The sequence below is a fragment of the Chenopodium quinoa genome, unplaced genomic scaffold (assembly GCF_001683475.1).
Source record: "Chenopodium quinoa cultivar QQ74 unplaced genomic scaffold, ASM168347v1, whole genome shotgun sequence".
NCBI lineage: Eukaryota > Viridiplantae > Streptophyta > Magnoliopsida > Caryophyllales > Amaranthaceae > Chenopodium > Chenopodium quinoa.
In genome coordinates, this window is record NW_018743292.1 from 2844040 (window position 1) to 2859185 (window position 15146).

A 15146-nucleotide genomic window follows, 5' to 3' on the forward strand; every position below is an offset into this window, starting at 1 on the left:
GTCCAAAATACTTCCAAGTAGGCAAATAAAAGTTCAACTAGAAAACCAAATACATGTCCAAAATAACAGTAACAGTTTCATCAACTAATTTTAGAAGAAATTAACAACATAATCAGGTTTGACTCTCCATGACAGCAGGACTTTCTGGTGCACTTTGTGGAGGGCTGGGGCTGGGAGTATCCCCCACATCATCGTTGACTTTCATGGCCATGATTTTTCCACATAAATCTTGCAATTGCGGATCCATATTAGCTACAACCAAAAGAATACATACAAAAGTTAATTTCAGCCTTAAGCATAAATAAAATAGTACAAAAAAGAAACAAAAAAAATTGTAATTTTAAATACATAAACTATTTTCATACCTTCACCAAAAGTCCAATCTTTGAGGCAAATGATAGCTTCTGCTGTGTTTGGTTTCAAAGAGCTTCTATAGCAGTCCAAAACTCGACCACCAGTACTGAAGGCAGATTCTGAAGCTACTGTTGAAATAGGGATTGCAAGGATGTCCCTTGCCATCTTTGAAAGAATTGGATACCTCACAACATTTGTTTTCCAATGATATAGAATATTAATGTTGGTTGCACGAGGAATCAATGGCTCTTCCAAGTAGATTTGCAAGTCAGATTTAGCAGCAACATATGATTTGCTAGAAGAGAAGTTATCAAAGTCCTAAAAGATGTTTAAACAAAAATTACAATAAAGCATACAAAAAACAGAATTTAAAGCTGATTATCAAACAAAAAGCAAGTGTTCACAGTTACCATCATAAAAGAATCAGAAGCAACATCAACTTGCTCTTCATTAGGCTGTCTAGAAGAACGACGCCTTGTTCGTGGTGTTGTTGTGGAAGCCTCAGTCACATAAACACCATATAAATAATCCAACCTTTCCTTGAACTTCACCAACTCATTAGTACCCTCTATTTCCCCATACACCTTCTTAAAAGCCCACTCCACAAACTCATACTTAAATCGAGGGTCTAAAACAACAGCCACAGCCATGATTATGCTAAAGTTGGTCCAATATTTAGCAAATTTCTCATTCATTCTTGCTGCCATCTTATGCATGAAGTTATCAGAATTTTCAAGCTCCTCTTTCAAGAGTAAACGGATTTTCAACACATTTGGGAAGTATACATTAGCGGTAGGATAATTAGTACCCGAAAAAACATTTGTCACATCAAAAAAGACCTTCAAAAATCTAAATAACTTCTCTATTCTCCCCCACTCCTCATTTGTTGGACAATGAATGTAATTGGCATCAACCTTTTGAAAATGAAGAAAAGCTTTTTTGTAGTACAAAACATTCTCTAACATCAAATAAGTTGAATTCCATCTAGTAGGGACATCTTGTCTCAATCCTCTACTTGAGTCTAGTTCAACATGTGCCACACAAGTCAAAAAACGTTGCTTTCTAGCCTGAGACCCTTTACAATACTTCACAGTTTCTCTCACCTTAACAACAGCCTCATTAATTTCTTTTAACCCATCTTGCACAATTAAATTTAGGATATGTGCACAACACCTCACATGGAAATAATCCCCCCACAAACCAAATCAAGTTCATTTTTAATTACATCAGCAAACACATCATTAGAGGAAGCATTATCAAGAGTAATACACATGATTTTCTTTTGGATACCCCACTCTTTAAGAAAATCATAGACATGGTCAGACATATGGACACCGGTATGAGGTGGAGGCAAAAAACGAAAGTTCAGAATTTTTTTTTGCAAATTCCATTGATTATCAACAAAATGGGCAGTCAAAGACATGTAACCATCAGTAGTAATTGAAGTCCAACAATCAGATGTAAGAGAAATCCTACCCTTAACTACACTCAACTCCTCCTTAAGTTTATCTTTTTCCCTCTTAAACATTTTCAGAACATCAGCCTTCAAAGTATTTCGAGACACAAGTTTAACATCAGGATTTATGTAATTAATCAACTTCCTAACAGCACTATATTCAGCAAACTGAAAAGGCAAATCATGTTTCACCACAGCAATAGACAACATCTCACGAACAATATCATAATCAATTGTAGGAACCCTATTCATCATAGAACCAGAACTGCTTGAATCAATAATCATCTGACCCACATCTTTAAAGGTCCTTTTTTTACATTTCTTAATGTGGCGTTTTAAATTACCAGTTCCTTGCCTACTTTCAGCATTATATTTCTGCCCACATTTTTTACACATGCAAATGATGTTACCTTGTTCGTCAGGTTTATCAAGGAATTCAAAATTTGCCCACACATCTGAAGTGAGCTTTCGTTGGCGCTTGAAATGAATTCCAGGCTTATTCAGCGAGGTGACATTAGAGGTTTTCTTCTTTGATTCCGTTTGATGAGAATCAGAAACTTCATCATCTGAATCAGAATCCGGAAGATCAATGGGTTCATCAGGATTAGGGCTATTAGCCATCTGTGAATAAATTAAAGAAAGAATTACACTCATATCCGAAGTATAAACATGAAAAACAGAAGTATAAACTCATGAGTCATGACATAAAGAATCAAACTCATGAAATTGCAGAGTAAGAAAATCAAATCAGGGCAAAAAATCGCATAAACAAATCGCAAATAATCGCAAAATAAGTAAATAACAAATCAAATCTTCGAAAGAAATTGCAGAGTAAGAAAATAACAAACGAACAACATTAAATGATTAAATCACATAAACAAAGCATACATAAACCATAATAGCAAAAAATCGCTTAAAAAATCAAAGAAATCTGAAAATTGCATAACCAAATCAAGGAAATTGCATAAACAAATGACTCATGAGCAAACAAACTCATAAAAAATCGAATAATAGGATTATTACCTTCAGAATGTTTGAGATGAAGCTTCAATCTTCAAGGTTCAAGAATTTTTATTTCAATCTTCAAGAGTTAGAGAGAGAAAAGAGAGGAGAGAAGAGAGAGAAACTGAGAAGAAAGAGAGTTTGAGTGAAAGTCTGAAAGAAAGCGGCGAGTGAAAGAGGAAAAGCTTAGGGTTAGATAATTTGGGCTTGGCCCATATTTTTAAATTAGTGTTTTAAGTTAAGCGGGTTGGGTTCGGGTTGACCCGACCTGAAACCGACCCAATTAAATAAACGGGTTTATGCGGGTTGGTTTCGGGTTGGGATTTTCAACCTGAACCCGACCCGTTTAACTTCAGGTCGGGTTCGGGTTGACCCAATTACATAAACGGGTTGAAAATCTCTATCAAAACCCATTTATTTCGGGTTGGGTTCGGGTCGGGTTGTCGGGTCGGGTCAGCTTTTGCCAGCCCTATTCATCAGTCAGCCACAAGAACAAATCACAGAGCCTGCACTTGTAATAGGGCCTTCCAGGGTTAGCTGCTGAGTTTGAGAACCTAATGTTTGCAAATCTTGGAGGATTACAATTGCAGGTAATGGTTTTAACCCACACCCCTTATATATCTGTTGCTTAAAATAGATCTTGTGCCAGAAGAGGAAGACATTGCAGATTTGAACTTAAAAGTGAGAAAGCAAAAAAAACGAAAGAGAAAAAGATTGTAAAAGAAAGTATGGAGAAGAGCATGTATTTATAAGGTCTAATGTGGTGGGAATTGATTTTTTTTTTTTCAAAAATAAGGAGGGAAATGTTGGAGGGAGATTAAATGAGAGGGCATTGAGGTCTTTTCCTCTTTTTTTCAACTAAAACGTTTTAGATTAACTACCTAAACGTTTGATTAACGGTTTGCTTACTGTAGTAATTTAGTGATAATTATGAGTGTACCGCTGATAAGGAAAATTTAATGAGGTGTACCAAAGATAAAAGCTGGAAGTTGGAGTGTACCAGGGATATAATTACCCATAAAAAATATCTTGTTATTTATTTTTAGGAAATTTTGACTTTTGGTACCACAAAAAGACCTGTTATTCAATTTTGCTACCTCTAACAATTTTTATTTTATTTTACTACCACTAAAAATCACATAATTTAAATTTCACCACCACTTAACGGAATCCTAACTTATTCAAAAATATAAAAAAAATTAAAAATTAAAATGTTTATAAAAAAAGAACAACCCCAGCCACCCTCAACTGCCCCCCTCCCGTCAGCCACCCTCCCCCCTCCCCCCTGCCGGCGGCCAGCGCTTGGGCGAATGCCGGAAACCCCACCCCAAACCCTTTCCCCCACCAACGGACGACGATGATGATGATTGTATGATTGTAGGGGGGGTCGATTCGAACAAGGGGAAAATCGAAAATTTTTGACCTCTAATTCGACAAGTTGTGTCGAAATTGATTGAGGGCTTTGTTTTCTTTAGATTTCAATTGCAAAATCATGTAAATAATTGTTGTTTTCGTTTTGAAATCAAAGAGTTTGATTCAAAAGTTCTTATAAACCCTAACTTTTTCCCCAAATTGATTTTGAATGAAAATCATCAAATTAATTCAATAAGATTGAAAATTGATATCAAAATCTTGTTTTGGGATTGAATTCGAACATCAAACGCTAGAAACTCCTGATTTTAATTCGAAATTGTTCGAATTTTGGGATGTTTTTGTTCTCATGTTCGTCGAGGCACCGTAGGAGGCTGCGTGCAAGGGTTGCGCGCCATTCAAAGGCCGTCGGTGGTTGCGCTGGCTCGCGTTTTTCCGGCGATCGTTGAGGCCGCGCGTTGGCTGGAATCAGGCTGCAGCGTGGTGGTGGCTGGAAGCTGTTCATGGCTGCTGCCTGCTGCTGTGAACCTGACTGCTGCACTTGACTGGGGAAGGAGGAGAGAGAGAGGCAGGGTTGAAGTGGGCCCCACAAACGGCTAATCTAACAGTTTCCGTCAACTGGTATCAGTTTTAAAAACCTGATTTGTAGTGGTAGTAAAATAAAATAAAAATTGTTAGAGGTAGCAAAATTGAATAACATGTCTTTTTGTGGTACCAAAAGTCAAAATACCCTTATTTTTAAGATTGGTGTAGATTTTAATGGTCGAAAATGGTATAAAAAATTGTTACCGAAAAAATTGAAATCACATGGGAATAAGCTCATCTTATCTCTAAAGCCAAAGAAGGGCAGCAATCTTAGCAACAATCCCATAAATTAGAATGAGAAAAGCGAGACAAATGGTTGGTGAAGACCAAACCACATTAAGATTTATTTCAATTGAACTATTATTTCAACTAAAATGAGTTAACATTAATACACTATAAATAAAGTCGTATATAAATTCAATATCATTATCGTCATTTATTACTGTCTAATAATTACAACGGGGCCATCGATGTTAACCATACACTTGAAGTGCTGTGATCACGGGTGTTCAATTTTTCTTAAAAATTCGTTGTGAAAGTGCCCTGAAACTTCCATGAAAATTTATCATGCATAGCATTAACATTCCATGCTTTTGGTAGAACTCACAAGTCACAACAGAAGGGCTTAGCATCAAAATCCTTTTTGTGCCTGACTTGTTTAATACTTGGGCCAAGTAACAGGGCTGCAACAGCAAGATCCATCTTTGGGCCTTAAACAGTTGACATGGGCCCCTTGTGATCCACAGTAATGTTGATTGGGCCCCTTGTTGTCAGATGTCAGAACATTTAACTGAAACTGACTGCAATGGGCTGGATCAAGATCACTTCATTGATGGCGGTTTACTCTCAATTCTTGGAGGGGCACTGATGCCAGGGTGGTGCCGGTGAAGTGGGATCGACAGAAACAGTTTTTTCGCATCACTGTCAGTTTTCAGTTTTTGGTTATAGATATTTCAAACATAATTTTGCAAGTAGTGCAGCAATTAACTGCGATGCTAGGTTTCGGGTTTTCTTTTAGGCCTTCATAATAAGGTGTGCAAAGTTGCAAACAACCCATTTGTATAGGACCTCGAAATTAAGTGACCTAAAAGGTTTAAAGTAGAAAGAGTTCAATTTAAACAAAGAAATGAATAGCTTTGGCATGTAAATTATAGACCATCAATAGCCTAGCTTAACTAGTAATAGTTTTTGCATTATGCATGAGTTTAGAGTTCAAACTTTGTTACTTTTCCTTGGCTAATTCATTTTTGCCTCTTCAAACTTCTTATTCTTTATTTAAATCCAATAAATTATTATGTTCTAAATTCGCTTATAGTATTCTGAATGGACGACTCTGGTTTGCTATCGTGTGTGGTTTTTTTTCACCAAAATCAAAATTAAGAGATTAATAATCCTTTTATGCCCATCCACCGATCAAATTGAAACATGAAAACATCACACTATTGGAGTACAAGGATCTTCTTTTTTGCTAGGGGTTAAGTTGGTGACAAGTGTATGATTACTATTTTTAAGGTTTTTGAATGAGACATAATTATTCATATACGGAATTAGATTGCTGAAATTGATGGAGAGCATAAGAATACAGAAGATCCAAATTGGTAGGTAAACCTAGAAAGAAAGAAAGCAGCATTCATATGACAAGAACAAAGCAGCATTTTCACTTCTTTCACATAAAATTGACCATTGTGACATTGTCCATACCTATTGAGATGGCAAGAAGCATACAAACAGCAAACTACAAGAGACAACAAGAATATTACGATCATGACCGATTAGTCGCTTACTAAGGAGGTTCGAAGTGATCATGTGTATAAGACAACTTATATTAGAGGACGCAAAAGTGTTCACACCCAAGTATGACTGATCTTTGTATAAACACGATATGAACCTCTAAAAGGAAAATTTTCATAACATTTGATTGCAGAAGGCCCATGGATGCGTGATAAAATGATTTATTGATGAGGACATGCCTCAAGTGTTCATGTGGCCGAAGACCCTGGATAACTTGGATCGTTGCTAAGAAGACACACATACATGCACACAAGAGGAAGGGAAATCGTCTCAACAACTCACCATATACTTTGGAGAACTGACAAAAAAGATTGAGTAACCATTTGATATTCTGATGGCTGTCAAATTGGTGCAGTTCTGAAGTCTGAATCAAATTTTGTTTCGGACAACCATATTTAGTACAAGAAAACTGACAGATTGTTCTCAAGTGAACATGTGAGAGTGTTTGTACTGTAATAGCATAACATTATATTATGGCAAAAATCCAAATTAAATAGGTTTCTATAAAAATACCACTATTGATGATTGATGAATTTCTCTAATAAACGCAACAATGAACAGAAATTATTCCTTGCAATACATTGGTATGATCGTCAGAATTACAGCTTCATGAGAAGCAATCAACCAAACGATGATTACTACTCAGATAATAAGAACATCTACAGTAAAATCCGAAAGCGAAATAACAGAAACCAAGCTCAGCTGATTTGTACTGGTGTACTAACTTATTGTTCAATGCTTATTCTACAAAAGAAACCTACCATAGCACTAACCAAAACCCAAGTTTATTCGCAGCACTAGCAAAAAAAACAACCAAATCCTCAGAGAAAGATAAATTGTCATATGACAAACACATTAGCAATCACTGATTATTATAATCATCTTCCTCAATTCATCCAACTGTAAAAATTCAACTGTTAATACTGCAAAACACTTAACCATTAACAGCATATTATACCATTAACAGCAGATTATACCATTAATAGTCGACTAATTGGCAACCAACTTCTCCTTCTCCTTCTCCTTCTCATCCCCATCATCCAAACCAGAACCCATGGCCGCGGCCGCGGGTGTCACACTCTGCGAGCCAGTCAACCGTGCCAACACAACAAAAGACATCCCACCAAGCACATTATTCAAACACCTCAGAACAACAACAGACGACTTAAAAACAACCGGCGACGTCGCCTTCGCCAACAAAAACTCAACCCCATTCAAAGTCTGATACCTCAAGTTGCTACTCAACCCCATATGAAGCGCCCACGTAACAGCATTCAACAGCGTAGGAGGCGCCTTATTCGGGGTTTCGAAACCAGGGTCCATCTTCTTTTTGATTGCGATCAATCCATTAGACATCGCAGTTCCAACCAATCCAGCAGCAAAACCAACTGCAGCGAAGATTGCACCCTTGTACACGAAGGTGCCGCAACGGGCCATGAGCCCGAATGATCCGGGCTCAAACATGTGACTATTCGGGCAACCCGCGAAAATCGAGGGTAACGAAGATGAAGCAGAAGCAGCAGTAGGAGCTAATAGATACATTAGGGTAAAATTCAAAATCGATCCAACAACCAATGTTGAGAAAACGAAATCGAGTTCGTTGAGACCGAAATTAGGGCGAGATGCCATATCCCCAATTACGCAAGATGTAACACCAACAAGTTCTTCCATTAATACTTTGAATGGAAATTGAGGATCGGCTAAAACCCTAGATTTCCACCCTTTGATGAAAATTCCAATCAACCCTAGATTCTCCCAAAACGACGAGTTTTCATTTCCATCGTTGGACTCAGAGAATGAATCTCCGCCATCGCCGGAGTTCCAATTTCCTCCTTTTCCGCCGCCATTACCGCCGATGAATCCCGCGCCGCCGTCGCCGCCATTGGAGGCGAAGCACAGGTGAGGGAGATTATCAGAGGAGGAAGATAATCGGAGATTGGGGGTTTGATTGAGAGGGTAAGAGAAGGAATTTGGAGAAGAAAGGCGATTGGATGAGAAAGGAGAGAATTGACGAGGGGAAGAAGAAAGTGGGGAATAACGGAGTTGTGATGTTAAGGAAGAAGACGCCATTGATGGAGCTTCGAGATCTATCAATGGCGGAGGCGGCGGTTGTGGTTGTTGAGATATTATTGTTGTTGGTGTGTTTTTTGTGAGTGAGTGAAGAAAATGAAGGTGGAAATTGGCGATTTTTTTTAGGTGGAAAAGTTGGGTGAATGAAGACTTAATTTTTGACAAGAGGGAATAAATTGAAAAGGTAGATGATTTTTTAAAATTAAAGAAAAGTAAATTGAAAAAATATCGAGTATTTTTTTTTATTTATGAGAAAGAGGAGTAATCTTTTTAAGTAACTTTTTATAACTATTGTAAAGTATGGAATTTGCCAATTTGGGTGACTAATGAAGTGTATTAGTGTATAATACTATAATGTGGTAGTTTGTGATGAAAAATCTCACTAGTGACCAAAAAACTTGGAGTTAGGTGAAGAATTGACTAAGTAGTCAAAGTTTAATACGGAGTAGATAGAATATACGTAGTAATTTAAATAGGTGATATACGTGGTATGAAGTAATAAAACTTAATTTTATAATAAGTATTAAATACAAAGTGTATATATTACTCTTGTCAAAAAGAAGTGTATATATTACTAAAATGAAAAAGGTTAACAATTTATGAAACAACCTCTATGATATACTAGGAACATAGTATTCCGTACTCAGTATGAATTAATATAAGTACTACTAAAATGAAATAAATTTATCAATTTATTAAGCAAGCTCAAATGACATTAGCAACTTACGGTTATACATATCAAATTTCTAAATAATAAAGCAAATTTCCAAACAAATTGCACGATTTGTTTGAGGATTATCCGATTATGTACAAACGTTCATTTCCATAAAAATTGTATAAACATGTATCATGTACGAAGTATATAGAAAATGGTACCGCTCCATATTTGTTAAATTGAGATGTCCATCGTCTGAGATAAGCTATTTACTAATCTACTTTGGGAAATAGATTAATGCTAACAAAGATCAAAGAGCTATGTCCCATCGATCTTATTATCTAGTTTAGGTCTAGTAACTTGTAGCCTTGTACTCTTGTAGGTACATTACCATTAATCTTATAGTTTCTTCATACTTGGAAATACAATTTCAACCAATTTATTTTCTAGTAGAATGTCGAAGCAGTAGTTTCCGTTCTGAATATACTCGTAGACTCGTGGTTGAGTATTGGGTGGGGAGCCTATAGACCCAAGCAGCAGATTTGGGGGAGCTGTATTATACATTTATATCGTAACATTCTAATGCTCATGAACAATACTTACAAAAGAGTTTAAAAGTATCACGCCTTAGCCGAGAATATGTTCTATACAGCAATTATATACAGCACCGACTGATAAAGTGATCATTTGTCATGCACTGCTCCAGATTCACTCCCCTAACAACAAAGTAACAGATCATCTCTCAGGAAAAGGAGAGTAAAAGGCAGACGGGGGAGGGGGGGGGGGTCGGGAAAACATCACACACACTATAGATCAACGGGAGAAGGAGACATCTGGTCTGGTGTAGCAGAGACGAGGCCCATAGTTTCATGATCGGTATATGTCAAATGTTGTGCTCCATCAACCACACTAAAATGCTGATTATATACTGATAAAATGTAGATTAGAATATTCAATTACCGCCATTCTCAATTGCAATGGTATCCTTGTTAGTTCTTGCAATAAATCTTCTCTTAGATTGAATCAATTGGACGTACTCATTTATCACAAGATGAAACTTGGTAGCAGCCTTGTTAGACAAGGCAGCAGAAACACCACCTTTTTTCAAAGCCTGGCTGATGTGCCTCTTAGCATCCAGCGCATGTCTCTGGCAGAGAGTCGGAGTGGTAGCGCTTAGTATAGCCTTATTACAAAGAAGGGAACCAATCCGCCCGCCGTCTCTGTTCAGAGCAAAAGTTAACACATTATTGACAAGATCAAAAATTAGGATAAGTACCAATTTTTGCATATAGTAGAACTTTGCACCTGACATATTTACTTGGCCAAAAAAAAAAAGGCAATAAGTTCCATATGAAGCTGTAACAAAACTAAGCAGAAGGCAGCTGACTGTTGCCCACAGAAAAAGAAAACGGCACAGTAGTTAAAACCCCAAACAAATATCAGATAGAACACCTGGTGGCTGACATTGTGCATTTGCAATATACTTCAGATGCAGAAACATGAAGAAACAAGTAAAGAATCCAAAAAAAAAAAAAAAAAAGTAAAGAATGACTCCAAAACCCTACAATATCTAGAATTTCCCATGTTTGGAAAGTGCATCAAGAGGCATTTGGCAAAACGCATTGAAACAAAGTCAAATTAGTCAACTGCACAAGCATATCAACGCCAAAGAACTTTTTTTTATAAAGCATGTCTTCCGTAATACCTAGAAGCATGTCTGGCATAGTTGGTGAAGAGAATTTTATAAATACAAATTCAAATTACAAGTGTGAAGATGTCAAAGTGGACCTTTAAAGCATGTCTTCCATAATACCTAGAAGGCTAGAAGAACTCTTTCTACTACAGACGAAAAAAAAAAACACACATAATTAGAGTTGTGTTTGAATCCTAAACCAGTCAATGGAAATTGACAGCAAACACCATCTAGTTGATGAGTTGAACTGAAAATTTTACTTCTACCTACATAACTGATAGCTAGACACAATTTCCTGGAAAACTTGGCTGCTTTATCAAGGAAGAGGAATGGTAAAAACTAAAAAGGGGTCCTTTAATTTTATACGGGAGTGCATCAAAGGTTTCCACTTCTTTTCTTTGCATAGACAAACTCTCTTGTTTGTTTCTTTAACCAAAAGGCAAGGAAGTTGCTTTAGTACAAATAAACGGCACGAGAAGATTTACTTGTGTACCACAGCTAAAGTGGCTATATGCAAAGATTTGATTGTTTCTATTTAGTAAAACTTTTAAGCTAATGGGGGAGCATAAAGTGATTTGATATTCTCTCAGCTCCTGTCATGAATAGAGGATGGACAATTGATGAACAAGATTGGCAGAGGTTGGTGATGCCCATTAGGATAAACATAGAATAGTGATGCAACTTAGATGTAATAGACATGATTACTAGGTTGGCCAGATACTTGTCAGTCTTGTTCCCAATTTGAACCCGTCTTGGTGATGAATTGCCAATGTCCAGAAGAAGGTGAGATGACAATTTGCTGGCACTGATATATCAATGTTGACACCAGTGTTATGGCCACCAGTTTTGGTGAGAGGTAATAGCTGGGCGAGGCCCGGGAGGGGTAGCAAGCAAAAATCTCTATGCTTTGAGGCATCAATTACAAGAAGCCTAAAGGAGAAAGCAATTTTATTCATCATATGGCAGAATATCACCATTCAATGGTAGGGTCAAAGTGTCAAACACTAAGGGAAATACTTACACCTCTAAGGAAGATTAACCAAAAATCATTTTGTTAAATATTGACAGAAAAATTGTGCAATCACACCAACAGTAGGTGGAATACACTTCCTCTGTTCTTTTTACTTGCAACACGGCGGGGGGTGGGGGAGAATGCACAATTTCAAGGATATGAAAGAGAAGGGAGAGGGGGGAAAATGGACCCATGTCTGCGGAGAGAGATAGAGAGAAACATGGGCCAAAAATAGTAATTTTGCAACTTCCCAAAAGGGAACACATTGCAATGAAAAAAGAAAGGAGGAAGTAATTCCAAGCTGTTTGTCAGCAACAAATGCATCATAGATGCACATTACTCCCACTTTTGAGTAAAAATATCCTTCAAACTTCACTCCAAAACTACCCTCCCAAAATCATCTGATATTGACTTCCAATTCACAGAAGGTGGTAAAATCTGTTTTCTTTAATAAGTGCACAGCTTGATAAATATTCTTCTTTAAGCCCCGTAATTCCTTTCAACTTTGGCTCAAAACTCTAAATGCATTCATTATTAAGCTTTGAACCTCAAAGGATCCCTCACGTTGATCTTAAGATTCTCAGTGCATCACCCACTCCTATCCACATTCAAATGAAGAGCCCCAATACCCTAAACTCGTGGATGACTCTAATTTCCAGAAAATCTAGAAGCCATTGATTAGCATACTTAACTATATGGCCAAGAGACCCATAATTATATCATTTCCCAAAATTTAGTCAAACATGACATATATTTAAGCAGCTTGTGGAATAGAAAGGAACTAGGTGAAAGAGAAAGGGTACGGAATAAAGTAACTTTTCATAATAAGATTTTCTTATAAATTTAAGGGAGCTCATACAGAACAAAAAGGTGTGGTAAGAAAGCCTCCTATACTAAAATGTCACTTTCTTTCCTCCCAAAGTGGCTAAGAATTTGTTAGGATAGAAAGATAGAAGGAAAAGCTGAAAAGGAAAGGGAGGGGAAAGAAAGGAGGGAGGGAAAATAAATCCCATCCTCTACCTCTCTCTCTCTCCCTCTACCTCTCCCTTCACTTCCCTTCCCCAAACATCTTATTTGAACCAAGGAACTTGTTTAGCTCCCTTTCCTTTCCCTCCCTTACTCATCACCTCCTCTTATCCAAGCAAAGCGAAAATGTAAGTATAAGGAAAGCTTATGACAAATATTTCCCTAAATCTTCACTTCTTCCAAAACCTCTATAATTGACGTCCTTTTGGTTTTTTATTCCCTTACATATCACTCATCATTTACCACATAATTGAGTATATTTACTATCTCAACCTCTCCTCGTTTGGTCTTCACATACCTTTACGCACTTGTCAAAAAGTAACTAGCACTATAACGCAACTACATGTGTAATCAACCCAAGAAAAACAAGAACTAAAAACAGCCAGAAAAATGTTCTACCTCCGTTCGTGAAAGTTCGACTCACTTACTATTCATGTGGTCAAAATAAAATAACTTTGACCATATTTTATGATTTATACAATCAAAATAAATTAACAAGTTTGGTCTTATTAGATTTCCCTACTAATAAATTTTTCAAATATCAACTTTTATAAAAATTTACTTATAATAGCTGAAATTATTAATGGTCAAAAATGTTCATTGGAGACCGTGCAAATGCAAAGTGAGTCGAACTTTCAAGAACAGGGGAGTAAAAGTAATTCCTATATTCAATATCTACAATTGTAAGTATGTAAAATGTTGTAGTATTAGTTTCGAGGTATCGTTTCACTATATCAATTTTCTTAATGATTCTTATTAGTGATATTAATTGTTATGTGTAGACAAACTTGAAAGTCAAATGTGTAGAATATCAAAAAACGGAGGTAGTATAAACTAATTAATTCAACAATCAACCAATTATAACCATCAATCAAACCAAAACAAAAAAGAAATTAAAACAAGAAAGAAAGAGGAAGACCTCAATTGTGGATATTTGCATTTTTTGTAGAGCACCTGCTTGCTATCGCTCATTATATGCAAGATACAGAATCGCGTTAACGCCATAGCTTTCCCTCCACACCCACTATAAGAGCACCAACTGAAACTTCTGCCATACTCCACCCCTAATTTATCACCACTACCACCATTTTCACTGTTACCATTACCATTGACGCCATTGCCGTTCATCGCATTACTAGTACCAACGCCATTTTCTCTCTCCTCGGCTTCATCATCTTCTTCCCTGCAAGGGCCTTTCCCATACATCCAGTAGTACTCCCGGTGTTTCCGTCTCACCTCCTCCATTAAAGACCAGTAATGATCCCTGTAACAATCAGCGAGTCGCCTCAATCGACGAACTCGCCGTTTAAGTACTTCCTGCCGAGTTAAGAACCTCGAGTTCGCAAGGAGCGAGTCCTCGTCGGTAGGATCCATTTTCAGAGTTCTGTCCTACAAATAAGGATTATAAACTACAGCCTGCAACACATTTTTAATCAAATTTCACTCAATTGTCAAAATTAAAGTTAAATTCAAAAAATCACATTAAATTCTTCTCGATTAAGAATATCAACATAAATTGCACAAATCAAAGTTCTAGCAACATAATCAACAAAAATAAAATCATAATCTTTTATAACTCCAGAAATTATAACCAATTGTTCAATAATCCACCTTACAAGAACCCTAAATTGACTATACTGACAATTAATTTTTACAATAAACCCTAGAATATGAAATTGATATTCAATGATCTTAAAAAGGAAACATAACAAAAATTAATAGCAAAATCTTACCTCAGAAGGTGCTTCAATGGAAAAAAAGAAAGCTCTGAAGCTGCTTCAATGGAGAAATCAGAGCACGCGCTTCAATGGAGGATAGAGAGAGAGGAAGAGGGTTTAACGGAGTGGTTTTGGAGTGCAAGACAGTAAGATGACAATTTTTTATTTTTGTAAAAAAAAAATTGAGGAATATAAATTGGTAAAGATGACAGTGGTTTTTACTTTTTACATTCGGAGATTGGTTGAGGAAATTTCAATACTCCGTATGAAAAAAATGGAAGTTGTTAGGTCGGTGGACAATTAATTTTACTGCGCAATTCAAGATTTTTAGGTCGGTCGACAATAAATTTTTTGGAAAAAAAAATACGTGTAATTCAAAATATAATTTACACAATTTTTTTTTTCTTCACACT

The 15146-nt window shown here is 36.6% G+C and overlaps 2 protein-coding genes across 2 annotated transcripts; both read right to left on the minus strand.

The window, feature by feature from the left end:
• Positions 1 to 7050: 7050 nt before the first annotated feature.
• LOC110736386 (protein RETICULATA-RELATED 3, chloroplastic-like) lies at positions 7051 to 8963 on the minus strand. The gene has a single exon (XM_021916595.1). The coding sequence runs from the start codon at positions 8627 to 8629 to the stop codon at positions 7550 to 7552; it is 1080 nt and encodes a 359-aa protein (XP_021772287.1). The 5' UTR covers positions 8630 to 8963; the 3' UTR covers positions 7051 to 7549.
• Positions 8964 to 9847: 884 nt separating this feature from the next.
• Positions 9848 to 14926, minus strand: LOC110736387. The gene is made up of 3 exons (XM_021916596.1): positions 14749 to 14926; positions 13935 to 14431; positions 9848 to 10504 (listed from the first exon to the last, which is right to left on the minus strand). The coding sequence occupies exons 2-3, from the start codon at positions 14387 to 14389 to the stop codon at positions 10237 to 10239; spliced, it is 723 nt and encodes a 240-aa protein (XP_021772288.1). The 5' UTR covers positions 14390 to 14431; positions 14749 to 14926; the 3' UTR covers positions 9848 to 10236.
• Between the last annotated feature and the right edge of the window lie 220 nt (positions 14927 to 15146).